This window comes from Strix aluco, chromosome 2 (assembly GCF_031877795.1).
Source record: "Strix aluco isolate bStrAlu1 chromosome 2, bStrAlu1.hap1, whole genome shotgun sequence".
Classification (NCBI taxonomy): domain Eukaryota; kingdom Metazoa; phylum Chordata; class Aves; order Strigiformes; family Strigidae; genus Strix; species Strix aluco.
In genome coordinates this window covers 90,964,540-90,990,617 of record NC_133932.1, presented here as the reverse complement: position 1 = coordinate 90,990,617, position 26,078 = coordinate 90,964,540, and the positions used below count along the sequence as shown (strand labels likewise).

The following is a 26,078-nucleotide window of genomic DNA, read 5'->3' as shown; positions in this document are numbered from 1 at the left end:
CTTTCAAAAACAAGCTTCTACATATGTTTAGAAATTGTGTACCTTATGTAGCTTAAATGAGAAATTGCTGTTAGTAAAGAAAATGCTTTCGATATGGTACAACATGCTGTGGTTTTTCAGGGTGCTTGGTTCCTTTTGAGCCACACAGCTCTGTAGATGTTCACATCACAGATGTTTCATGTGAAATTTTCCATCATTTTTTATCAAATGCTGATTATTCACAGGAGTCAGTATGGTGAATATCTGTGTTTATGTAGCTGCTTATATTTTTCTCTGTGAGTTACTATTCTCATCTATTTTAGCATTTTGATATCTCTAAGGAAGTTATAAAAACAAGATCTTAATTTTTAAACCTTCAGTTGTATTAGTAAATATTTTAAAGTTATGAACAGTCTCACTTGTTGCTGATTTTACTTTTTAAAGGAAAGGTTTTGCTTGGTTGCTTATGTAGTCATTTTGACAAGTCCTTTATAAAATATTGTGTAATGCAGTACATCATCACCAGTGCTGCTTACTAAGAATTGATCAAAACCAAGGAAATAATACCCGAAAAGTTGGGCACTCCCAGTCTAACTGTAGACTTTAACTGGGACAGTTTGTGCTTATTGTATTACAGAATAGTCTTTTCAACAATTTCATGCTTCAAGATGTCAAGCTGTTAATGCATTTAACTCTTTGCTGTCAATAAATCAAATTGATTTTTTGGCTCTTTTCTTTTGATGGTTCTTTAGATGCCCCTGCTTTCCTTTCCAGGGCTGATACTTTTTCTTCCTTCAGTGCGTCTTCAGTATAAGGTAGGCAGAGGAGGATTATTCATGTTTCTGTTCAACTGCAAAGGTTAGAAACTTCCTTTGTTTTTAAAGGGTACCTGAATTTCTTATTTCGTCTATGGGCAACTGGAGTTGGGGATTTAAGAAGAAGCTACAAATACTGTAAAATTCAGAGCTTAACAGCTGGGCTTTTAAAATAAAGATCTTAACAACATTGTCTCATCCATGCATACCATAGTGGTGTTTTATGATGCTAACCAGGGCAGTCTCAGAATTGGAGTGAAATAACTATCCTAAAATGTCTATCTGTTGCACAGTTTTTACATTAATTTGCATATTTGCCTAGATTGTAGCACTGTTTCCCTCATACCTTTTTATGTTTTTAGCATTAGCACAAGACTTCAGTAAGTCTAATTTTGTTGTCTTTTTTAATACTGTAGAAGTACTCAATATGTACTTTGATATTTCCATTTGAAACCTAAGGAAAACAGTTTTCTATATTTGATCCTAAACAATGGAGTTAATCATATGCCTAAATAGTGTCAATCCTTTGACATTTAAACACTACGAAGTTTTATTTTAGGCACGGTAGCAAAAGTTAGATTTGGGGATATTTTACATTGGTATATTTAGAGATTTAGTATATAGAGACATTAGTGTAGAGTTTCCTGGCTTCTTCGTCCATCTTTCCTCGAGAACACATACTATTTGAAAGAGGAGTTTGAAATCTAGTTTGCCATAAATACTAATTATATTCTTCATGTGGGTTCTTGCTTTCATAGTCGCGATAACTGTTGCTTTGTGCTTAGTTGGCCAGCTCACAGTGGTTATTGTAGAGGGTAATGAATGATGTTTATTTGTGCTGTACAGTTGACCACATCTGGGGGTGAGAACATGCTGGCAGCTAATTGGCCTGGCAAATGATCAGGCTGCTACAAAACAGGATCTTGTGTTAGGCAGAAAAATAAAATTGCAAGGAACTGTCATCCTTTGCTCCTTACTGATGGTTTGTAGTGGAAATGACAAACATTATCTGTGGATATGATATCAAGATCTAGTCTATTGCATGCATTTCTTTCAATTAATGCCTCATCAACTTGCAGTTACTAATTTCTTGTGAGTTAATCTCATCTCCAGCAATTTCTGTTAATTACTAGTTTATAGAGTTGTATCCATCTGTGTTTGATCTCCTTTTTGCGTGCTTGACTTCCGAACTGATCACCTTAGTGAACATTAAGGACAAATAGCCCTGCTGGGAAGTCTTACGTTGTGTTGCTTGGCATCGAGAAATTTCCTAGAAGTGGTGCTGGTGCTGCTCGTGGTTAAGAACTCAGACCTTTAGGTTTCTGTAAGCTTGAAGGAACTAGAATCATCAAACATGAGGGTATTGCAATAATTCTTTGAGGAGACAGGCAAAGATCATAATTTGCATTTTTATATCTTACTAATGTGTAGTTTAACTCCTTTCCACAGAGACTGAGCCTTGCAGGTACCCGCCTTCCCCAGCTGACTGCTTTGTGCCGGTGGTGGAACCAGGCAGTTGCCTTCACTCCAAGCTCAGTAGCACTGGTGGGAAGAGTAGAAAAGGCTGCCTATTTCCTTACAAACCCAGGAGTACCGCTGAGTGTGGGTCAAAGCAAAAAGGAGTAGGGGGGAAATAGCATCTTTTGGACTGGTGATGAACCGATTACTCCAAAAGGTTGCAAGGATGTGATTGACAGCCCAAGGACAAGATAGGCTTCCCTGCTGTTCCCATGGCCACACAGTGTTGATGTTGGCAAGAAGGAATAAAGTTTGTGTGTCCTGCTAAAACATTTTGGTGACAGTGAGGTTTTAAAATAGAGGGGGCCTGAGTATTACTGGAATATCTGTGAGTCTTTAAAATGACTGGATCAACAGGTCCAAATAACACGGTAGATTTGTGGTATTAACTAGCCGTGTGATGGAGAATAGATTTTGAGGGCTTTTGGCCCTTCTAGTTTTGAAAACTGGTTTGCAGAATCTGACATTTCAAGAGTACACCTGCTAAACACCAAGGTTATGCCATTGATTTTTAAGCTAGGTATAGGCATGTTCCTAGCTCCCTTCCTTGTGTCACTGTACGTAACATCTGTCAGGACAAAATAGATTCTATCACAAATAAACATGTGATACTATCATTTGGTTTTCATCTGTACAAACTTTTCTTGTACCTGAATGGGTTGGCTGAAATTTACTTTTTTTAAGTTTTGCCTTTTCCTTCTACTTAAAGCAACTTTAATATTTAGTTATTTTCTGAAGAGCGTGTGGATATTATTTATTTTACCTTTTGAATGCATGTTAAAAACCAGGCAAACCAAAGGACAGTTATATTCATATTTTACTGGATGAACTCAGAAAATGTAAAATAAATAAGCCTTTAGCTTTCTTGCCTACTTTGAGCTCTGTGTGATGTTACTGAACAGACCAAATGCTTTGCAAGCTTATTGTAAGCAATATGTAGAAAAAGAGATGCCCTGTTGTATTATTTGGTTGATCCTCCAAAAAGAGTGGAAAAAAAAATTTGCATGCTTATGTAATCAGGAGTTTGATGCTGTCAAAAGAGAAGGGAAAATATGGTATCTTAAAAGCTTGCTATGGGATTACAGTTATTTTTAGCACTTGAAGGTTAAGCGTCTTTTACTGCTGTGTCTCTGAACTCCCATAACTGATAATTTTAACGCTAATTCAATTGTGTGATGATTGATTGCCATGAACAGGTCCTTGAAGAGCACTATAAATTTCATCTGTGTTTCTCTATTAACTGCAGTGGTTTTTACTTCCTCTGTTACTTTGTGTGTTGGCACCCAGCGATGTATGTGATGAATATATACCAAAATGGTGTATACATAGAAAATAGTAAACAAGACATATTTGCTAGAAATCTTCTTGGAGCACACTTTTACATGTAGAAGGCTGTGCTGATCCTCTGTTTTGCTGCTGAATTTTGACCATTATTTTTCTTTTGCCATAAGTAAAAAATGTATAATGAACAGATTAAGATGAGATTATTTTTCTCTCTAACAGCACTATTCTATTTATAACGATAAATCTTTTTTTTCCCCCGCCTCCCTCGCATCTGTAACAGCTAGCCGATGGCGGAACCTCTTCTCTACACCTGTCTCCTTGGCTTTTCCCTATAGTCCTGTTGCGAGACTCACCCCATATACCAATGGCTTTAATAGTCCCAGCTTCTCTAAAACCTCCAGTAAAGCAATACTAACACCTGAACGGACAGGTAATGCTTATCTTTTTATTGATTTACAGTGCTTACAGAATTGCTTAATTTAATCTAATCTTGCTGGCATTTAACAGCAGTACACTGTTAGGATGATTGTATATAGCCTGTCATCTCGGAGGGAGATTTTTTTTTTAAATTACCTAAAATTTGGCAATTAACTAGCAGTGTAGGTTATCTTCTGTGTTACACAGCATGTTATAGGAAAGCTATGCTAATAAACAGAGCCTGTATTTCAGTAATAGTTTACCTGAGAGTACAGTTGCAACTGTGTCAGTTTAAACAGTCCCCAGCTTTGTCTGCCCTTCGCTGCTCATTTCTGCCCCACTGTGCCCCTTCCTTATGTCTACAGAAACATTTGTGCAGCTGTGTAATGAAGTTGCAGGGAGAATTCCTCTATAATAAAAATAGCCAGCAGAATCATGGCTGTTTTCAAGCTGGCATTGTTGCTACTATCCAAGATTTATTTTATGTTTGCCACTGATTTTCACGGGATGCAGGAGTTTAGGAAAAATACAAACTTTCTATGGGCTCTAAATTGCAAAGAGTTGCATTTTTCTTTCTTCACTACAGGTATGAGGAGTCAATTTATATCTGTGACTTCTCTTAAGCTGCAGTGGTGGTGGAGAAAATAATCTTCTGGGGAAGAAGCATTAACATTTTATTGCTGGTGGAAGCAGGTGTGGTCTAAGGAAGTTAGCATCAGTGTCACACCGATCTGTGCATAATTTTGTTTACAATGCATGAAATCAGTGCAGAAAGCCCTGTTAGGGATATGGGTGAGATAAATCTCCTGACTGAACACCTGGTGTAGGTGTCGATGTGAGTGAGATGTCTTAACTCCCCTATTCAATGGGATGTAGTTTAGTCCCTAAATGAAAGCATCTCATGCTATTTGAGATACCCCCAGCTATCTTGTCTAGCTCCCCACTGCTGCTCCAGAAAGGCACAGCTGTTACTACCTCTGCAAAACCTCGAGGACCATTGTAACTTGCAAATTTAAAAAAGCAAACACATTTACCCTTTACTGTCCCTCCAAAGCAATCTCCTGTGTGTATTTTTCTGTTGGAGGTAGAACAGCTGAATTTAGGATGAATTTTAGGTGGCTGCTTTGATCAGTGCTAGAGGATGCATACACATCTGTGGTACAAGCACAGTTGATGAGCCATAGTCACAGCAGTTCTTGCCCTGCAGGCAGTGGGTGTCTGGTGGTCCAGAGGATATTAGAAAGTGATTTACTGTTTTATTTGAAGAATTTTTCTTTAAAGTTGATCAACAACTAGCTCATGCAACTAATTGTAATTTAGTTTATATTTTACTATCATGCAGGGAAGAATGTAGAATCCAGAGCCCTCTCTGAAAGGTAGCTCTGTGAAGGAGGTAATGCTTTCTCTGTTGTTGCATAATGTTCAGTCTTAATTGTTATTGTCATTGATTTATTTGATGTTCATAAACAATGTAAAAAAACCCAGTAAAATTTAGCTAAATGACTCTAATATGGAATCTGAGCACTGAGCAGAAGTTGGTGACACATACACACTTGCTTTCCAGAACAGAGCAGTGAGAACCACAGTCCCATAAGAAGGATTCAAATGCAGATGTGTTTAGACTACACTAACTAATCTGAGCAGTATCAGAACTGTATTGGGTAAATTATTAATTGTCTGGGCTATGTAATGCTATTTTGGGAACAAGCAGAGGAATTCATGATCCATTACTACACTTACAACTTCTCACGAGTATCAAAGCCCTTTGCTAATTGTTGGTGGATTGCACTACACTTCTGAAAATTTTTGTCTGTTATACAGAAAATATTTTAAGCTACTGTAACATAAAGGGCAAATAGTTACGAATGAAAGATGGCCGGATGTATTCACAGACTAAAAGTTATGTTTTCTTACATAGGTTATATTTCTAGAAGTTCCCCTTTGAGCCCACAGTCATCAATAGACAGTGAACTGAGCACCTCGGAGCTGGAGGATGATTCCATCTCCATGGGATACAAGCTGCAGGACCTCACCGATGTTCAGATAATGGCTCGTCTACAGGAGGAGAGTAGGTGTCTTCTTTTTATTTTTCAAAGTAGTCTGAGGAAGATTTCCCATAACAGTCAAAACTATGCCAGTCTGGTCTCAGTCAAATGGCTCTTTCTTAAAAGGTGTCACCTCTTGAGGGGCAGGTGGAAGAACTCTTCACCTACTTGGAGAAGGTGTGCACGTTGTTGGGTTCAGGTTAATGGTACTGATTCTTTCAAAACTTGATGCTTATATTTTTCTGAATCCCAACTGGTAGCTCCATACTTGTTGAGTGATGTAGATTTAGAAGATTTATAATGTATTACCACATTAATTAAAATAATTTTTGTGGAGGGAAGATGCTAAAGCATTTTTCTCATGCATACGTTTCATGAGAAAGGTAAAAATAAACAGGTCTCATGGATTTCTTTGCCTCTACTTTGATTTTCTTAATTGTCAGATGAATTTTGAAATTAATTCCCCTAAATTCTGAATTGGGGCATTTAAATTTAACATTTTGGTTTGAGAGTGGTGGTTATGCACAGATCTGAGCCCAAAAGCTTGTTTGACATAGATTATAGTTTGACTTGATTATAATTTTTGGAAAATGTCTTTATTCATCAGTAAAGGGCATTTGACTTGGAAGTCACTCAGTAAGTACAGTATCTTTCTCACTTCCTGCTAGTGCCAAGTGAGACATCAAGGAGGAAATGATGAGATGAAAAACCAAGAGAAATTCAGAGATGGTGGCTAACGGGAAAATGCCAAGTAATAAGTGATTAAATAAAATAAAAATAAAACGTGAAGAAAAACTTAGAGCTGCGATCTGCTGCAGCAGCCAGACTGAGCAGGCTGGAGCGATCACTTGTCAGCAGTTGAACTTGCTGAGCATCTGGTAGCACTCGTTATGTGCAGCATAGGAATTAGCAAGTGTGAGACTTACCAAGATAGCTGAATTCTCAGCTGACAAATGTGTGTGGTCACAGCTCGGAAAATTTCTGATATTATATGAAAGTGATAAGAATTTAAAAAAAAAAAAACCCAAACTATCAAAGGTACAAAGGATCGCATTACTTACATGACAACTGCCCTTGTCTCCTTCAGACTGAGGTTCCAAAAAAGACTTCAGGTACTTGGCGCTTTAAGGAATCAGATCATTGGTAAACTGGAAGGAAAAAACAGTTTTTCTTCTAATCTATGTCAGGTGTAATGTTTGTATCTCATCCTTGGAGGAGCAGCTGGTACAGAATGTTTGAGCACATGATAGTTATTGTCCACTTATTCCTGTAGAAAGTGGTAGTATTATACGTGCACAGAGGCACGCTCTCTGCATGGCCACAAATAGAAGCTCCCACTCGAATAGGAGGGCGGAAGCATATTAAGAAGTTTACATTATGAAGCAAAGACATCTGTCAAAGCTAAGGGCTTTTTGTAAATCTAGGAAAGTTGTTATGCGCAGCTATTGGCAGGGTTACACGGCTCCTGGAAATGTGATGTACATCCCCTTTTTCCCTGGCTACTGTCCAGCTGGGTAAAGGGAGGATGTACAAGGGATGGGGATGGTTCCCTCTCACTTGACCTGGAGCAAACATGCTCTTCTGGGGCAGTGCTAATAGTGGGATGTTTTGCAAAACCTGGTGTTCTGAGAAGGGTGTGGAAGGATGCGTGCCTGTCTAAAACACAGCTGTGTTACCGCTAAGCCTTGTCCGTGACACTGGTTACTAGCAGGAAATAATTCTGGTTCAGGGAAGTTGGAGAGCCAAAATAATTACATAGGTTATAAGTTTAGGAAATGTCATTGTCAGCATTTTCATTGCATGAATATAAAAGTTGAATAGCCATAACTTGGAAAATGAATAGAGTGAGTGTTAATTCCTTTAATTAAGTTTTTAAAAGTTAATACTTACGTAGTCTTTCTGTTGGCAGAGAAATAGGTGCCTCCTGAAGGCAATTCATCTTAATGTTGAAAGGTGTCTAAGACATCTCACAGGTACTGCCTTTTGGAGATGCCTGTATCCTTTTTAAATTTTATTAAAAAGGGATCCTGAGGAAGATAATTCAGGCTTAGATGCCTGAAAAGTAGACACCAAAAGATAGATCAGGGTAGATCCTACCTCAGATCTTCAGCCTGGTGACGTTGCAAATCCAATTCTTGCTGTAAATTTACATTTGCTTACCTGCTTAGTTTTCAAGATTGAAGTGCATGTTAAGAGATAATGACTTAGCAAAAGCTGAATCATCCTCTGTTTGGAATTTACAGGCCTTAGGCAAGATTATGCTTCGACTTCAGCATCTGTGTCAAGGCACAGTTCAAGCGTCTCTCTGCATGCAGGAAAGAAAGGGACGTGTGGTGACCAGGAATATGATCGCTATAGTCTTGAGGACGAGGAAGAGTTTGACCACCTCCCACCTCCGCAGCCACGGCTGACTCGCTGCTCACCCTTCCAGAGAGGGATTCCTCACTCACAGACTTTCTCCAGTATCCGGGACTGCAGGAGGAGCCCTACCTCCCCGCACTTCCCTTCAAATGCTTATCAGCAGCCCTACTACTCTCCTCAAGCCCAAACTCCAGAGCAGCAACCAAATAGAGTGAACGGAGGTGGGTTGCATGCTTTTCTGAGAAGTGGCCTTTTCTCTGTGCAAAGTGCCAGTGCCATTTTAAAGATCAAATTGTGTCAATAGAGTGAAGTGTGTTTAGTGTATGACATCTAGATCAATCTGTGAATGGTGACAAGCAATTTAAGCCTGTGCAAATGATCAAGGTATGTTATTGTTAAGTAATTTGCTACAAAATGTAATCTGTGACCTGGTCATGAAAGTTGTTGCTTTAGGCTAGTTTAAAGTGCTGCAAGGATGACCAAAAGTGAAGAAAGAAGAAAAAGGAAAGAGCATCTTTGCTCTTGGTTGGTTAGAAGAACTGATTGGGTTTTCAAGTTTGGCCTGTGCGTGTCCATTGTGGATATAGTAAAATACAAAATAGGGTTTTCAGATTTTCATTCCCTTTCTTATTCTTGACTTTTCTGTTAATACAGCCATGCTGTGAATCTGCGATGAGTGCTTACAACAGGGGTTAACACTCTGCTCCTCTTCCAGGTCTGGTAGGGCAGACTGTTAAAGTAGTGGGAGATAATGTCACTCCCAAACTGTCCTGAGCCATTGCTGCTTTTTGCACTGCATTTGAGAAGTATTTCAGAGTCTCTGGCAGATTTGTGTCTCAGTGCTTATTCAAGACTTAAGTTTCCCTCCTTTGTTGCTACTGCCTTCCTTTCATTTCTTATTATGATCACAGTTTTCTTCCTCATGCTGCATCTGACTTTCCTATTCCTTCAGTCTTTTCCCCAAGCTAATTCAAAACAGTTTTCAGTCAGGGTCTTGTTTGTCATGTTACAGGTTACAGCTCACCTTAGGGCAAGAAAATAGATGTCTTGTCCAAAACAACACAAAGCTGCTATTTGTAGAACCCTACAGGTATGCATGTTGCTTTCCTGACAAATAAGACATGATAGGTTGGTGCCAAAAGCACTTGCATTCAAGGTAAGACATGGGATGGAAGTATAATCGACAAGTGGCAGTATATAAAGAAGGCTGACGTTAACAGAGGGCAGAGTGACGTGGGTGTTTGTTGATACAGCATATGTGTCATATTAATTTCAATGTTATTTTTCTTGCTGGTGAGTTACAGGAATGGGACAGCACTGAAAGACTTGCAGAAATGTTGGGGAGATAGAAAGGAAGGTTATGGGGTATTTTTGATTCAGGAATAAGGGCAAGATGTGGTGCTGCAACCTTTTTATATAGCCCCCAGATGCTTTTCCAATGATTTTTTTTTTTGTGTGTGTTCCGTGTCAGTGGAACTTAAGCATTGGATTCCCATATGGAAACCTCAGAAAGTACTTACAGGGCACTGAAAACACTAGACTAGTTGATTAACTAGGAAGCGTATAAGTGTAAAAGGCCACCAATTTTACCACCTGGTTGCCTTTTTTCTCAAGAACTTTGAGGTGTTGAATAATCTGTTTGGTGTTGCTGAGATGGACACACGTGACTTCAGTTACCTGTTTGCTGGATGACAGACAGTCCTCTAACAGCCAGTATCACTATGTTTAGAGAGGAATTATCTCTTCAGCTTCTGCACCTTCAGCCTCTGAGTCATGTAGCACTGATACACTTAGGTGGCAAATACTGATGCTGAGAAACATTTTGCTTTGACTGTATTCTGTTGGCAGACAAGGAGTCAAGTGTTCACTGTATCGAGTATGTCTGAATAGTATTACGACAGCGTCATCTTATCGGCACTTCTCATCATCTTGGCAGCAATTTCATTGTCTTTCAAAACTCCTACACATTGAAATGGAGGTAGACTGCAAAATAAGAATTTATCTGAAGCTCCGTGTGATGGATGGTGTCTTCCACACTGTTACAGTTTACCAAGACAAATGAGAAAGAGGGCTGTGATAGATGGAAGGACTAAACTGTTTAGTTACTGCTTTCAATATATGTGGAAAGCATCATCCATAATTAATCAAAATTGCACACAACACATGCTGTGCTGCTTGTGGCCATTTCAGCAGTCTTCCTAAATCTCTCTTCCACTCTCTTACCTCAGAGAGGTCACTTGTGTTCTTGTATGTGCAGTCAGCAGTCTGGCCCCTGGTTCATCTGATCATTCACAGAGCTCTCCATAAGAAAAGAGTAAGTGGCAAGTAACTGTTGAATTTTGGCACTCACTCTGGGGTGAATAAACAGTGTTTAGCTTTGACACAGTGTCTCCCTAAAACTAGTCTATGTGTTTAACTCAAGTACAATTTTTTGTCTTTAGGAACAAATGGTATGAGGGATGCTGTCCTACCTGCTTTTAGTGAAGTTTGCTTGGTATGGTGTGCTAGTTGAGGTACTTATTCTAACTTTAACTATCTGTACTGTAACAAATACACTGATGGTGTGATAAACTTGGAAAACTTTAATAATTCTTTTAAGAGTATAATATTGGCTGCCTGATGAGGAGGGCCTACATTTAAATGCTGGGATGTGGGTGCCCGCATATGTATGAAGGGTCCAATTCAGCTGCCCACGTACAAGCGTGTAGTGCTATATGAGGTAGTTTGATGCACCCTGCTTGGCTTCACCATCACCCTGTTCAGCTGCCACAGACAACCCAGAGTCTCTCAAATGGCATGAGGTACCTGTGCGTAGGTACTGACTTGTGTACTAGGTTTTTAGTCTCTTTCCAATGGGCTGCTTGTTCTCCATCCACAGGATTGCATTTTAGGTAGCAGAGAGATTGTCTGGGGTTTCTGGCACCATAGTAATCTTCTGCCTGTGCTTGGGGTAAGAATACTCTCACAGATGTTTTCCAGCTGTGTTTGAGGCCATAATTTTGAACTCACACATTGTTCTTGCCAATGTATTGTAGCAAAGTGCTTCTCCTGCTATAATTTTGACACTCTGCCCTGTTTTAAATTGTTGTACATCTATTTTAAGATAAAATACCAAACATCTGTTTTAAAATACCACACCATCTAGCCCCCAATCTCGGGCTCAGGTTCTTTCTCTCGCCTTATCCCACCCGTGTCTGAGTGAATGGTAGCAGTCCCGTTTACTGCCAGGCCCCAACAGCTTGCTGTACTGAAAGGCTCCTGGTAAATGATAGCATAAAGTGGCAGATGTGTGCAAATGTAAATATGTTAAAATGTGTTTAAGGTGGTGAACAGCTTTTGAGTATCTGTTGCAATTAGCTAAAGTGAGTCCGTCTAGTTAGTGTGTATTTTATAACTTAACAAAGCCTTTAATATGTTGACAATGGAAAGATGTGTATTTATACCTTTCTTCCCTTCCTCTAATTTAAAGTTCATGGTTAACAACTTAAAATGTTGCTAGCTCTATTAATATCAAGAATACTTTATATTTAGTCATTTTCATATAAGAAATACCACCAAATTTCATGTATTATGTTGTCCATAAATGTACGCTTTTTTACTGTGATGCAGAAATAATCTCTTTCATTTTAACGCTTTAAAAAATTTTTTTATTTCTGTTGGGTCACTTTATTCTTTTTGAATAGATGTTAATATTTATGCCCTTTGTTACTTCTGATTTTCTGGAACCAGATGTAACAGAACTATAGTCCTATGAAATCAACTAGAATAGTCAAAATCCAGGATAGACAAGATACTGAAAATGGGATTGATCTTGTGTTCAGGCCCACTTTCCAGATCTTGAGATAAACTTACTCATAAACTTTTATCCTGACACACCTTATTTCCTGTGCATTTTAAAGTGTCCATTTTTGTAATACCTGAAAATTGGAAACTTCGTATTTTGGACAAATTATTCCTGCTAAAGAAGGAGTTTATTATAATGCAGTAAGAAGGGGCAGCTATAAAATATATCCTTCATTGCGTAGCAGCGCAGGCGACCTTTTAATTTTAATGTATGTTTTCCATTACCTTTTTATGTTGATTTTTTTTTTTATTAGCTTGGTTGATACCTTCATAAACAGGCCACAGATACCATTCACTTGAAAAAAATTGCTTTTCTTTTTCAGAAATTACTAGTTAAGTTACTTCATTTTGTACTCTTCTGGGGAATAACTTTTCTCAGGTGAAATGTTATGAACATCATTGGCTGTTGAAACACCCTTGCCTCATTTGGAAAGCTGCAAATGTGGTGGTTTGTTGGTTGGTTTTTTTAAGCAAACTCCAGGCAGATACAGAAGAGTAGCATTTCGGAGGCAGTAGGTTGGTGTTTAGATATCAGTTTAGTATAGACTAACATTGATTTGTGTGTTCGGAGAGGTGGGAAAAGGACTGTTACTGATTTACTGATGTACAGAGTGTTTTCCTGCTCATAACCTCCCTTGTTTGATAAGGAAGGGAGGAGTCACTGTAGGAAATTGTTGCAGACTTTATTAAAGAAAAGGAGAAAAAAAATCCTACTTTGTCACTTTTGAAGTTACATTGAGAATAGTGATAAGTGGAGAGAAGTCAAGAAGAATAATGGAAAAATCTTTGATTTGCTGTAACTATCTGTGGTGGGAAACATGCCTGTGAAGCCAGGGTGAAATGAAGTAATAATTCTGAATAAAATGGAAGTGTTCAACATTAGCAAAATGTAGGTGTTGACAGTCGTGAAGAATGGTGTCTCTCGCTTAACTGAAAGACTTGCTTTTAGTTCTTAATCTTTATTTGTGTTTTTGCACACTGATGTCTCTGTTATATCAACCGATGATTCCACAGACCTTTAATCAGACCCTGGTGTATTTGGGAAGTCATAAATGTTATAACCGTAACAAGTGTAATGCAGATACTGAACTCAGGCCTTCAAAGATGAGGAAGAGAAATTAATCCCTTCAAGTGAAGTTGTAATTGAGTCTACAAGTTTTAGACTTCAGAACAAACTCTGAATACCTACATAACATAGAACATAGTGTTTAAAATACAAAAGCACAGATTTTTTTCCTTATGGTTTTTCCCCAGTTTATTTCTGCATACAATACAGACAAGAGTTACAGGGTTTGTGTGAAGGATTTAAATATGTGTAAGAAACGGCTAACATAGGTTAAACGGTGATATAGATTTCTCTGAGACACTAATAATTATGATTCATTGTATCACATTCCTTAATGATAGTGCACTTTTGGCGAGGCTTGTGAGTTCTTTTGTTCAAATAAAACATTGACAACACTTGCAGAGTATAACTTTCAATGAACGAATAAATGTATTTTAAGAAACTTCACTGTAGAGTCAACTTAATCCCTCCTTGCAAGGAGAGCCTCACTGGATGAGGCGCTTTGGCAGAGAGATAATGATACTTATCAAGAACCGCTACAGACCTCCCACTCTGGCAGCCCACCAAGAGCACATCTCTTCTGGGGCAGCTTTGCTCCAAGGGCAAGGTCTGTTTGCATGCTACGTGGACATTAATCTTCAGCCGGTGATAGTATTAGGTCAGGGAAGGAAAAAAAAACAAAGAGGTGGTGGAACAGGGATGGCAACCAGCGGTGCTGGGACCAGAAGACAGAAGGCAGGTGCTTCCTGTTCTGGTGTCCTGCCAGAAAGAAGCTGGGCCACCGATCCCAGGCTGACTTCAGAGAAGAAATGACTTCTGGGGAAGAACTTTCTGGAAGAAATCAGAACTGAAGCAGCTGGGTAAGAGGCAAGCTGCTGTCTTTACTGTAATTTTGTGGAATGTTTGACAAAATAAAGGACACTTTTGCCTGCTTTTTGACCCATTTCTCTAGTGAATATGATCTGTGCTGTGGGGTGTTCTTTTCATGCACATTTTCAGTTGAGGGCAGAAGACCCTGTATTTGGCAATTCCCAGTTTTTCATGTGCTTTAGGCAACAGGCAGTTCAGCATGGATGCCACATAGGGGAAGAACTGTAAACGTGCAGTAGGTGATTTTTGGTGTATCTTTCTGCTGCAGATATGTGAAACAAGGGCAACGTATGGCACCTAAAGAACACTCATGAAGTGACAAGCATGTGCGTATATGCATGAACTGTTCTGAGAAGGTGATAATAACCAGGAACTGATTATTAACTCCCTCGCATGACCTGTCCTCACATTTTCTTCACACTTTCAAATATCTCAATAATAGAATGCCTGTAGGTCATGCTATTACATCTCAAAGAAGGCTGGGGAAAGGAGAAGATACATCTGTGATGCTTTATAGGGCTGCATCCTACTTAAACATTGTATTTGTTTCAGCCTAGGTTTATAGTTGAGACTCAGTAGTGGGTCACAATAACTATGGATGCTGTAGAAGGTGTAGGTCCTTTGGAGTTCCTCAGTGGTGTTAATATCCACATCTTTGTAACAGAACAAACTGTAAACCGATGGTTTTTTTAGGCTTGCCACTGAACCACATTAGTGCAGAAGAGGCAGCAGAAACCCTAGCAAATTTCAACATTCATCATAAACAGGTTTATTTGGGCAAATTACTTCTCACCTGGGAATACATCTCAGCTCTACTCCTTCACTACTCCTGTCTGTTAATTTTCTCATCAGTCTTAGGAAAGTAAAGAGCTCTAGAAAGGGAAGGTTTGCTACTAGCAGCTTGGAAAAATATTTTTGTTTTCTTCTCATGTATTTTCAGCAAGTTTGTATCTAGTCACATCTCAGTGGCCTGAAATAATATTAAAATGACATAACTCCCACCTTCTGCTTCCATATATCAAGCTCACAAGAGCCAGCATTTCATTTGCAAACAAATCGTCTATAAGACTCTTTCCACTGTTCTTAGGAGATGAACAGGTGACAGAACAAACTTCAAGAGAGATGAAAGAGGATGCATCATCCAAGGAGATGAAAGCTGCAAAATGCCATCAAGACGAACGTTTCTGGGTTTTCCCCAAACACAAAACTGACCTGCTATTTTCATTGCTTTTCAGGGCCATTTATCTCAGCAGACACAAGGACCCATCAAAGAAGTAACACAGATGCTCGATGGATGAGAATGTGCAGGTGCAGCAGGAATCTGCTGCCTGAGGACTGAATGAATCAGCAGCAGATCAGACTGCTGGAAGGAGAAGGGACTAATGAACAGGAGGCAAAAGATGTGGCCACCCATGACATGGAGGAAATACAAGCTACTTCTGTACCTATTCTTCCTGCTATTGTGGCTGCATCCACTGGACAATTCAAGGCGCAGATCATGCCTGTTGTGGCTGATGCAGTCCTTGAGTGAAAGAGCATGTTGTAGAGTCCAAGGAATTCTGCTTATACAACGTGATATGTGGATAGTATTAGAAAAGCTATTTTATGCAGTCCTATCTTCCCTACCACCATCCTGCTGCTCAAACCTTTTTTGCCAAGTGCTGTAATACTGATTTAGGATTTCAGGACTAGGATTTTAAAGGGTATGCTAGGGCTCCAAAATTAACAGTAGCTACAGGAATCCCATATTCATGAATTTTCTGCCGCTCTGCGCCAAGGATTGCATCATAGGAAGAAAGTTCCCTTTCCAGTTTGCAAAATCATGAGTATTTCAGAAATAGGGACATAAAGTAGCTGTATGGATGCCATTGTTTGCATCCCCAGGACAGTTTTGGAAGCCTGAAAACTTTTATCATTGTTATATCCGTGATATTAGTAGCACCTGACTGAACCGCAGTGGTAATCCCTTTGCTAATGTTCATTGCTGTACCACTGCCAGTGTCAGTGGTGAGTCAGTGAAGCACAACAACTCTAACTCTTTGAGGGATTACCCTCAAACTGTTTCTTTGTTAGGATTTGGCTGTACTGTAGTTTCCAGGAACTCAAACCTTGCATTTTCTTTTCCTGCACTGAACTCCTCCCTATCTTACCTCCCATACCTATTTTTTGATTTCAAAAATATGAAAATGTAGTGTATTTAATTCACAGGAATATTTAAACTATTTCCTAGACAACAATGGTTTTCTGTCAGATCATCTATGGTAACTGAAAGTCAGCCTTAGTTGAGAGGGAAGAGAAGAAGGTCTCATCATTACAGGACTAGTGTGAATGATATAGTGTGAATGGCAGGTAGAAACTAGTAATTGGGACTCAGGACATGAGGATATTAAAAATTCTGGACCTTTGAAGTACAAGGATATTTTGACTATTTGCAGGATTCTGCACTAGTTCTTTTTTATAACAGCTAGAGTTGTAGCTTTGCTGTGATACAGTTTGCTGGAGTTACATAGGCATCATGCATACTGAAGTTACTGTTAGTGACTACTAATACCTTGTGTAGATAAAACTGTATTGTCACTTCTTATTACTCATCAGTTGTTAGCAGCTTTAAGGATTGGAGGAGCTCATGGTGGTGCTAAATAGGTTATATATTTATATGGACTGATAAACAGAGATTCCTAAGTCAATTCGTTGTTTCTGTGGACTGAACTTGCCCTGTGTGAGCTAGGAGGTCGACCCAAAACATCAATTCCAAGCCGTGTGTGATGTGTCATTCCTGTGCATAAATCCAAAATGTTAATCCTGAAATGCCCTGCTTGCCATTGGAGAGCAGTCTAGCTGCCTGTCAGAAAACAAGTATACCCCTGCTTTCTGTTGCAGTACTGGAGGCACACATCTGCTAGGAGCTGGAACCTACGGCAGGGGCAGGAGCTGGTGGCCTCCATGGTGACAGCAGTACCAGGAGAAACATAGCCACCTCAGCAGAGCCCAACACTTGTGCTCCAGAACCTGGCCAAGAGGCCAACGTTAGTGGTGTTGTCAGTGACAATTTAATGAATGACTTGTTATTGCCTCACAGCGGTACTTTACTGAAGTCTGTCATGTCACAGGAGGCAATTCAGACCAGGTCATTCAGTGTGTGCCTTTCTGCCCTTGCCAGTCTCTTCTGGTTATACAGAATTGAGTTATCTCCCTTTGGCCCCATGGCAGAAGAGACCAAAAGAGCTTAACCCTAGATTACCTAATGCTGTTGTGGTTGGGAAGTCGTCTTGAGATGTCAGACTTGGTTTCGGCTTCTGTCTCCAAATCAACTAGTGTGAGTAGGGTTGCAGACATCTTCTGACCTCTTAGCTGTTGGACTCGCCCCAGAACCATTTGGGGCATTTACAGCTTTCTTTTTGTGAAAGGCCTTACAGGCCTGTTCTGAAGATACCCACCAAATCAGTCATCACAGGGTAGGAGGGAGAACCACCAGATTTGAAAATCCTGGTGCCAGTCCAGGGCTCCAAGCAACTGAACAGCATCAAGACGTAGCAGGTTTTGCGCATGGCCACCTGCAGGAACTTAACATGCTAATAACGTTAGGTACTGAATGGAATTTTTTTGCATCTCACTGGCACATGAAAACAAGACTTTAGTCACTTAGGATGGATTCATCTCACCTGTCTCTATACATCCGCAGTGTAGATGCCTGTGTCTGATTTTGTCACTGCAGCCTTGCTTTGTATTCACCGCAAAGAAACAGGCACATTTAGGGCATGATTCATCTGACCTACTTTACACACTTATGTGAAACTCATCCTTATTATGACACTTTAGTGTTTAAATCCTTGTGATTCTGAAAATGTAATGCCTATTGGTGTCTTCAAAATTGTTTGTGAATAACCGTGTTGTTACAGTAGTCAGAAGGGTTCAATTAGTAGGCTGTCAATAATGTATTCATATTCTTCCTGCAGAGCAAAACCTTTCTTTGTGTTGAAGTAATTTGTCTTAATTTTGATTTCCTACAGAAATTATTCAGAGGCTGCTTGTGTTTTTTGAAAATTCTGACATGACTATGGATGTTATCTTCTTTTGCTTCAGATAAACTTCGAAGAAGCATGCCTAACCTCGCTCGGATGCCAAGTACCCCCACCATTAACAGTAATGCTGGCTTTGCTAGTTCTCCAGTCACTGTGAGGAACAGTCAGAGCTTTGACTCCAATTTGCATGGAGCGAGTAATGGGATTTCAAGGATGCAGTCATGTAGTAAGTACCTGTGTTCTTTGGCTGCGTGAAAGGAATCAGCAGAGTGGTAAAATACATGTCCCAGTCACTGATCCTCTGCTTTATGAAAAATTAAAAGCAGACTGTACTCCTTTTGCACTAGATTTTAATATAGCTCAGGATTTTCAAAGTTTCTATTTTGGAAAGCAAAATCTGCCAATCTTGTTATGCGGTATTGAGTTTCATCCTTTTTCTTTTTTCTTTGCTTGTTGATCTTGTGTTAACTTTAAAACTAAAATGAAAATAATAATTAGTAGTATTGTAGAAGCACCAATAATACAATTAATTCATATAAGCTTACATTTTTAGTTTTGATACTAGAATTGATAACTGCTTTTCTTGGTAATTAATACAATGCTGGTTTTACAGTACACTGTATAAATACTATTTTAAAATACATGGTGACTAAAGTTAAGCCACTTTCTTCCAAGCAGATGTGGTAAACTGAGGGCTATATCCTTGAGTATAATATACTTACTGAGTGGGGGAATTAAAATAACTCTGTAATTAGTTAAATTTAGGTGACTTCTTGATGGGGGGGATGGATGTTTAATTGTTAATGTAGAACGTGAACAAGACAGGTCAAGATCCAAACTCATCTTTTCTAGCACAGTGGATGAAGTACTCTGAGAGGAAATGGAGTAAGTGGATTTCACTGGACACAGGCAGGAGAAAGGATTTAACTTCTGCCTCCCATGTCCTGTGAAATTTTGGAGGGAGAAGGCAAAACCTTTTCCTGTGGGTGTTTTCTTTCAAATTTAAGCAGAATTTACAAGTGTCTTCAAAACTATTAAATTGCATCTTTTCTGGTAAATATATTAGACTGCTGGATTTATTTTTTTATTTCTCTCCTATTTGAATAGGAGACTGGAAGTCTTGTTCAGGTTCCCACTTGAATTTGCATGGTGGTGCATTGAGAGTTTAATTTTATTTACTATTTTAGAAATATATATTTCTTTGTGTTTATATATATGTGGGTATAAAATGTGATTTTTCTGAAATAATTTTTTGAAAAACATTTCTAATAATTGGCTGTGCTGTGGTATTTAAGGAGCTGTGTTATGATAAGAGTTCCATAGCAATATATTGCCAGCATTGTTTAATTGAATCACATATCAGTATTTTCTCCTGTGTCTTTAAATGATTTTAAGATGTCCTTTTTCAAGTCTTTGAAAAAAGATTGGCCTGTATGCGGTGTGTTAGTTTGTGTGCTTCAGGCTTTTGAGAGTTTGCTTTTGATATGTGGACTCTGAACAGATGCGTGTCTGATGTACACCAGAGGGCAGGATTGTGTAGAAAATAAAGCTTCTGGAACCCATAGCATTGATTTAAAATGACAGTTTACGTAACATTGGCCTTGGAATATGCTGTTCTATTCAAGACCTTTTTATAGCCTTTTTATTGTTTTTATATATAAAGCTTAGACTTCTCTGATGTTTTATAATGCTTTAATGTGATGTTGCTTAAAGAACATGTGGTTATTGCAAGCAACCTCACAAAAATCTAAATGTTCTAACAGTAATTAATTTATACTTTTAGCAATTTCTCCTGTTTAAAGCTCTAATTGCATAGGTAGAATTAGTGTGCTTGTAATGGCTAATGAAACCTCTTTGAGGGGAGAAGGGATGAGTATGGGGTGGGATTTTTGTTCAGGGTGGGAATGGAACAGGGTATTTTTAGTTCAGTGCAGTGTTACTGGACACAGTACTGGATCCAGGGGGGTTTTCAGCAGTTTATAATTAGCAAGTAAATTGCATAATGATGTGTTTATTCCTATTCAGATCTATCTAAAAATGAGCATTACTAACCAGCCTCATCTATTACATACTGAAATTGTTACTTCATTTTCTACCACTCTTTACAGTTCCATCACCAGGACAGCTTCAACACAGAGTTCACAGTGTGGGACATTTTCCAGTGTCTGTCAGACAGCCTCTCAAAGCTACTGCCTACGTAAGCCCAACCGTACAAGGTAGTAGTAGTAGTAGTAGCAGTATTCCAGTGTCCAACAACTTGCAGTTATATTCTAACACTGGGATCCCAATGCCAAACAAGACTGCCAGTCAGGGGATTGTAGGGCGCAGTGCTCTTCCAAGACCATCGCTGGCCGTCAATGGGAGTGGCATACCCAGAAGTAAAATTGCACAGCCAGTTCGAAGGTAAGAGTTAAACAGGCCTCCTTCCCTATGTGGATGGCTTTGGTTTAGATTGTGTTGTGGTTTTTTTTCTCCTGAATATGAAGCTGGGCTATAAAACAGAAGAGTTTCTAGCTCCCAGTGCTGAGTCACTGAATGGTGAATATTTCTTTCCAGAGATAGTGGTGGACAATGCTTGCTGGTAGTTCCTAGTAAACTATGATAACTGATAGAATGTAATCACGTATAAATAAGAATGGATTGCCGCCCATCAGTAAGAAATCAGAACAAATGGAAACCTCATAGCATTAACATATGTGGCTTGCCTTCTTACAGACTTGTGCCAGCTGCTATTTCAGTGTCACAGGATGAACAAATCTTAGAGTACTCACATAGAAAGAGTTGCATCCCTGTTGTAAATGGCAGTAGACTGTAAAAATGCAACTTGTGACAGTACGGCATTGTGAGGAAGGAAATATCCTGGATAGTACAGTCTTGGGTTGAACCAGCATCTTTTCAATTCCAGCTGGGACACAATAGCCAAACAGGGAATCCTGGAGTGTCACATACTTGCAATGAGCTATACTGTTAAGCAGATGCATTTTTTTGCATTTTTCCAAGAGAATTTAATCTCCAAATGATTTTTTGAGGGCAAGCAATAAAATAAGCTTGAGGAAAGAGACTCTGTTTTAATCACTTTATCACACCCGGCAGTTAAACTCTTAGCTGTATGTTCTGTGATTAATAGGTGATGAAGTTTCTCAAAGAGAAACTTCTATCAGGTTGTGTCAACTCTTCCAACTATTTCGTTCCATCACATGCATCCCTCCTCTTGTGAGGGTCCACTGTGTGACCACCTGGTTTTCTGTTGGATGAACTGTGACTGTTAAGCTCTCACCATTTTTACACTTTCAACTACATACTGGCTAGATCCAGAATGAGTTCAATTGCTCACATTCTCTCTTTAGTTGAGTAACTTGGGGATTACACCGATGTGACTGACAACAGATTTTGACCAACCGCAGTGAAACTTTGATAAAGAGCTGTCAGGTTTCTTCTTTGATGAAGGCTGTACCATGAGATTTCTGTTACAACCTCCTTTGCTCTCTGCTGGGACTTTCTCTGTTAAGAGTTCTTTTATACTAGAGGGTTTTCTTTCTTTTTTTTTTTTTTTTTCCCTTTCCTCCACTTCATGTTCTTCTGCAGAGCTCTTAAATCTTTCATAGCAACATACGAGAAAGAGACGTTCTGGTCCATGAAGACCAGTCCCTTGCTATTTTGTAACTTTTCATACAACAGACAATATTAAAGAAAAATAAGAAGTTGCAGTGGGAGGGTGAGACACTGTACTCTCAACACTGTTTTTATTAGAAGCTGATTCAAATCACTAACAAAGCTATTTATAGTCCAGAAAGTCTGGGCTCCTGTCTTCTTGCCTTCAAATGTACCTTAGCAGCATCATATGTTGCCATAGAGCCAGACCAATGATCCCTGAAGACTGATGGTCTTTGCACTGTGGTAATGACAAGTTTATAGAACTCTAAAAGCACAGGCAGATTGGAGCTAAGCCTACAGTTCTTTAAGACCCTCATTTAGTTTGAGACTCTCATTTAATTTTATTTATGCATGTGGAAAATAAGGGCAGTTTCAGTTCATACAGAATTTTCTTGGAAGGAGTTTAGCTGTCAGAAGCAGACTTTCTCACTATTGATTTTTGTCACTGTGATCATTTCTAAGGAATGGTATTTCTGATTATCAGTTCTAGAGTCTAGCTTCTTTCAGTATATGGAAAATTAAACAATGTTTTTAGTCATGACGTGATTAAAAAGTAGAATAGGTCTTTTGTTTTTTAAATAAATCCGACGTTCAGGGAGAAGTGCACATTCAGAGTAAAGCTGTGTCTTCATACCTATGGCCAGACTGTTAGGCAGCCAAGTTATTGGCATTTTATATACTTAAAATAGGTTGTTAGACACTTTATATAGGGCCTACATTCAGGAACTTCAGTTTTTACTGCATAGGATCAAACACAGGATGAGGGAGTGCTTTTGATAATTTGTGAAATAAAATTATAATAGCCAAGATAACCAGTTTGGCTAAATATCAACTACTTTTCTCCTTGCTGTCAGAGATTCATGTATCCACAAGCAGTATAAAGAAATTGTAACATCACAGTCCATCTCTTCTTAGTCTTACAAGTGAGGCAGCACCTTTTTTTGTTTCTGTTGAATGGATCCACAACCCTTGGCCCTCTCCAACTCCATGCTCAGGGCTTCTTGAAGCCCTTCCAGTCCTCCTCTTTCTATCTGTACACAGTGTGAGGCTCAGCAGGGGCAGCTTCCTGTAGGGCCAGGTGAGCCAGGAGCTGAGTGGGACAGCCAGGCTCCCCCACAGTGCCCAGCCAAGAGCAGCACTGATGGTGACTGGGGTCAGCCAATAGTCCCAGTCTCCAGACAAGTCCACAGTGATGAGGCAGGTCCCAGCTAAAGCCAGGAAGTCAGTCAGCAGCTCAGGGTCTGGATCATCCCAGGCACCAGGCACAGGCATGGCAGCAATGTAAGCACAGCTCCGGAGCCAAGGTGGGAGGCTTGCTTGTTCCTGCTGCCTTGCTCTGGAGCCAGTTGCTGCAATCCAGCTGGTGATGGAAAAGTAGAAAGGGACTTCAGATCCTTCAAAATTTTCTTATCTCAAACCATGTGGCATCATACTGACAGATTGTGCTTGTTTGAAATGGTTTTCAGTGCTGGCATTTTCCTGTTCATTGTCCTGTAGCAGAGATTCAGCTCTGGATACATAGCAGTATTCTTACACTTACTTTCAACTTAATTATTCTTTACTTTTGCCCTCTCCATTTATTCTTGAAGATTGTTAAACATACTTTTCTCTTTTTCTTTCTGGAAAAAAAAAGAAATGAAAGCAGCAGTTGCAGAAAATGCCAGAGGCAGGTTGCGGTTTATGCCTCAAGTAACTGGATTTATATCAAAGATAAGTGATCCTGCAACAAAGTGGAGCTGGACAAAAGCAGCTTGGCTGAACCCAAGTTTAACCAACTTTTTTACTTAAGTGCAATGTTTTTGCCACTAAAACAGCAGTTGCAGCAGAGAGGCTGCTCTGGTGACTGCTTTTACAGACTGCCTGCCTTACAACATACCACCACCTTTTTCCAGCCAAGGTCATTTGGAAGGGAGAGGGGGCATCAGTAACTCACAGAAAAAGCAGAGAACAAGGCTTGAGACCTGGTTTTATAAGAAACAGTTTCACAGAATTGAAACACTTCATTTTCAGCAAATTCTGGTGTAACTAAAATATGGTTGTGGCAAATTAGAGATAGCCTGCCTCATCACCAGTGAGTTGGCAGTCAGACCAAGTCAGATGATTGTTTTTCCTTTTTTTAATCTTATTTGAAACAGTTACCTCAGTAGTACCTAGAGAGTTTGTAAGATGGTCAGCAAGCATGTTATAATAAGTCCTCATTGATTACTGAGAGACATAGCCCAGGTGTGAGGGTGAGGGCCTGGAGGACGGCAAGTTCCCTGCAGGAGTGGTGGTGCTGGGACTGCCAGCTCTCTGGCTTCAGCTGTGGGATGGAAACATGTCATCAGTTGTCTTGGGTAAAAGGGTCTGGAGCAGGACTTAGTAGAGTTCTTCAACTGATAAGATGCCAGAATTCTTCAGTGCCTGCATAGTGTTTTTATAAAAGTGCTGGTTTTTCATGAGCATGCTAAGCACAACAGCTTTTTTGGAGAATATTCCCCTTAGATCTCTGCTGTTCGTTGTGACAACAGTAGGTTTTTATCATCTTTAGGCCTGAAAAGCCAAATCTTCCCATTCAGAGGGGTCTCGTGCATCATGACAGTTACTCACCAAACTCCTTTTTACAAAACTTTGACCCCGTTAAGACCAGTAACAGTAATGGGGTCTCACTGGAAGTGGCCTTAATTTCACCATAGATATTTACATTTGCATTAGCATGGAGCCAGAAATATACCAGTGATGTGTCTTAAGTAAGCCACAAAGCCAGTGTCACTGCAGAAGGAAATTATGTTTGTTACCTTGATCTTTCAGATGAAATATGACTTCCTTTGTCTTTTTTTGTCATTCGGTTCATACAGTTTTCTTCAGCCTCCAAAGCCACTTTCATCACTCAGCACGATGCGGGATGGGAACTGGAGAGACGGCTGCTATTGATGAAGGATGCCCATCAATGTTGGAAAATAAATGATGTGGATTTCATTACCCAGCTGGCTGGGTAACAATGATTTGGAAAAGGAGGGTCATACAGTATTATTTCCCCCAGGATTTTAATATGTAACCATCCATAATGCAATGTCATTTCTAAAAAATGAACATCTTCTCAAGTACTAAATATTGCACTTAATCAGTTACATGAACAGCTGCACTGTTATCAGACTAACAACGGCAGTGTTGGCATTTGGAACTGAAGAAAGTAGTATATATGTGCAAAGTACCAGAATATTTCCTTGGAAAGAACTAGGAGATAATGCTTTTGGACAGCTTGACTGTACTGAAATTCTAAGATAATTTATTCAGTGTAAAGGCATCATGCATTTTATTTTGGATTTGGGGGGACTTATGTATGTGCTTGAATTTTTTTCTAGTGTTTCCAGTACATTTTATTTTGTATACTTAAGTTCATTTAAACTTGCCTGAACCTTGAACAACAGAGAGATAATTTAACTTTTCTGTGCCATAAATAATATTTTTGGGGTAATGTACTTTTTTAGCGCTAGGAACATATCTTACAAAATCGTACCATTGGCAATACAAAGCAGTATATTTATGTTGCAGAAGCACACAAAAAATAGCATTCACTGGAAATTGCCATCCAGCTGGGTCAGCGTGGTTTTGTTGGTCTTTCACCGTTTGTTCAATTGTTAATTTATTGTCATAGTGTTTTGTATTTAAAATGGCAGCATAAGTCACATTGCACTTACAAAGATACAGTGATCTCTAAAACTACAGTTGATTTTCAGTACTTTATTACAAAGAATTAAATTGTAATGTTTTATTAACAGTTGCTTATGGAAAATGAGTTTTAATGCGAATAAATCTTTTTGATAGATCTTTTACAAAATCCAATTGCACTAATCAATGCTTTCTTATAATGGCATATGACTTAATATTTGATTACAACTGTGTATACTGCTGTTTTGGAATGTTTCAGAAATAAAGAATCTATTTCAGCAATAATGCTGTTCTTGAGTGTGCAATGTAACCATTGTCAGAATTTAGCAACTGACACTTACTTAGCTCCTGAAGTTTTTATTACTTAGCATTTTATAAAGATTATGCTGGATTTTTGCAAATAGCAACTAAGTTCATCTGAAAACTTCTGAATTGCTTTTTAAATTGTGTTATAAAGCCATAGTATGCATAGAGGACAAATATGTATTATTTTTAAATCGATCTTGATAAGATCTTAAGAACTTTTTTCAATTTAATGTTCAGATTCTGCAAG

General features: G+C 39.1%; 1 protein-coding gene across 2 annotated transcripts in view; it reads left to right on the top strand.

Annotated features, from left to right (window-relative positions):
• The window catches only part of SLAIN1 (SLAIN motif family member 1), a 54,586-nt gene extending 28,776 nt beyond the window's left edge, over positions 1 to 25,810 (top strand). Inside the window, exons 3-8 of one of the 2 annotated variants that reach the window (XM_074815475.1) lie at positions 3,877 to 4,026; positions 5,932 to 6,081; positions 8,302 to 8,640; positions 18,282 to 18,446; positions 20,329 to 20,623; positions 24,712 to 25,810. In XM_074815475.1, coding sequence (XP_074671576.1) covers positions 3,877 to 4,026; positions 5,932 to 6,081; positions 8,302 to 8,640; positions 18,282 to 18,446; positions 20,329 to 20,623; positions 24,712 to 24,787 — 1,175 coding nt within the window. In that variant the 3' untranslated portion in view covers positions 24,788 to 25,810. The remainder of the gene's footprint in view (positions 1 to 3,876; positions 4,027 to 5,931; positions 6,082 to 8,301; positions 8,641 to 18,281; positions 18,447 to 20,328; positions 20,624 to 24,711) is intronic. The other variant, XM_074815476.1, reaches the window with a different exon arrangement.
• The last annotated feature ends 268 nt before the right edge of the window (positions 25,811 to 26,078 follow it).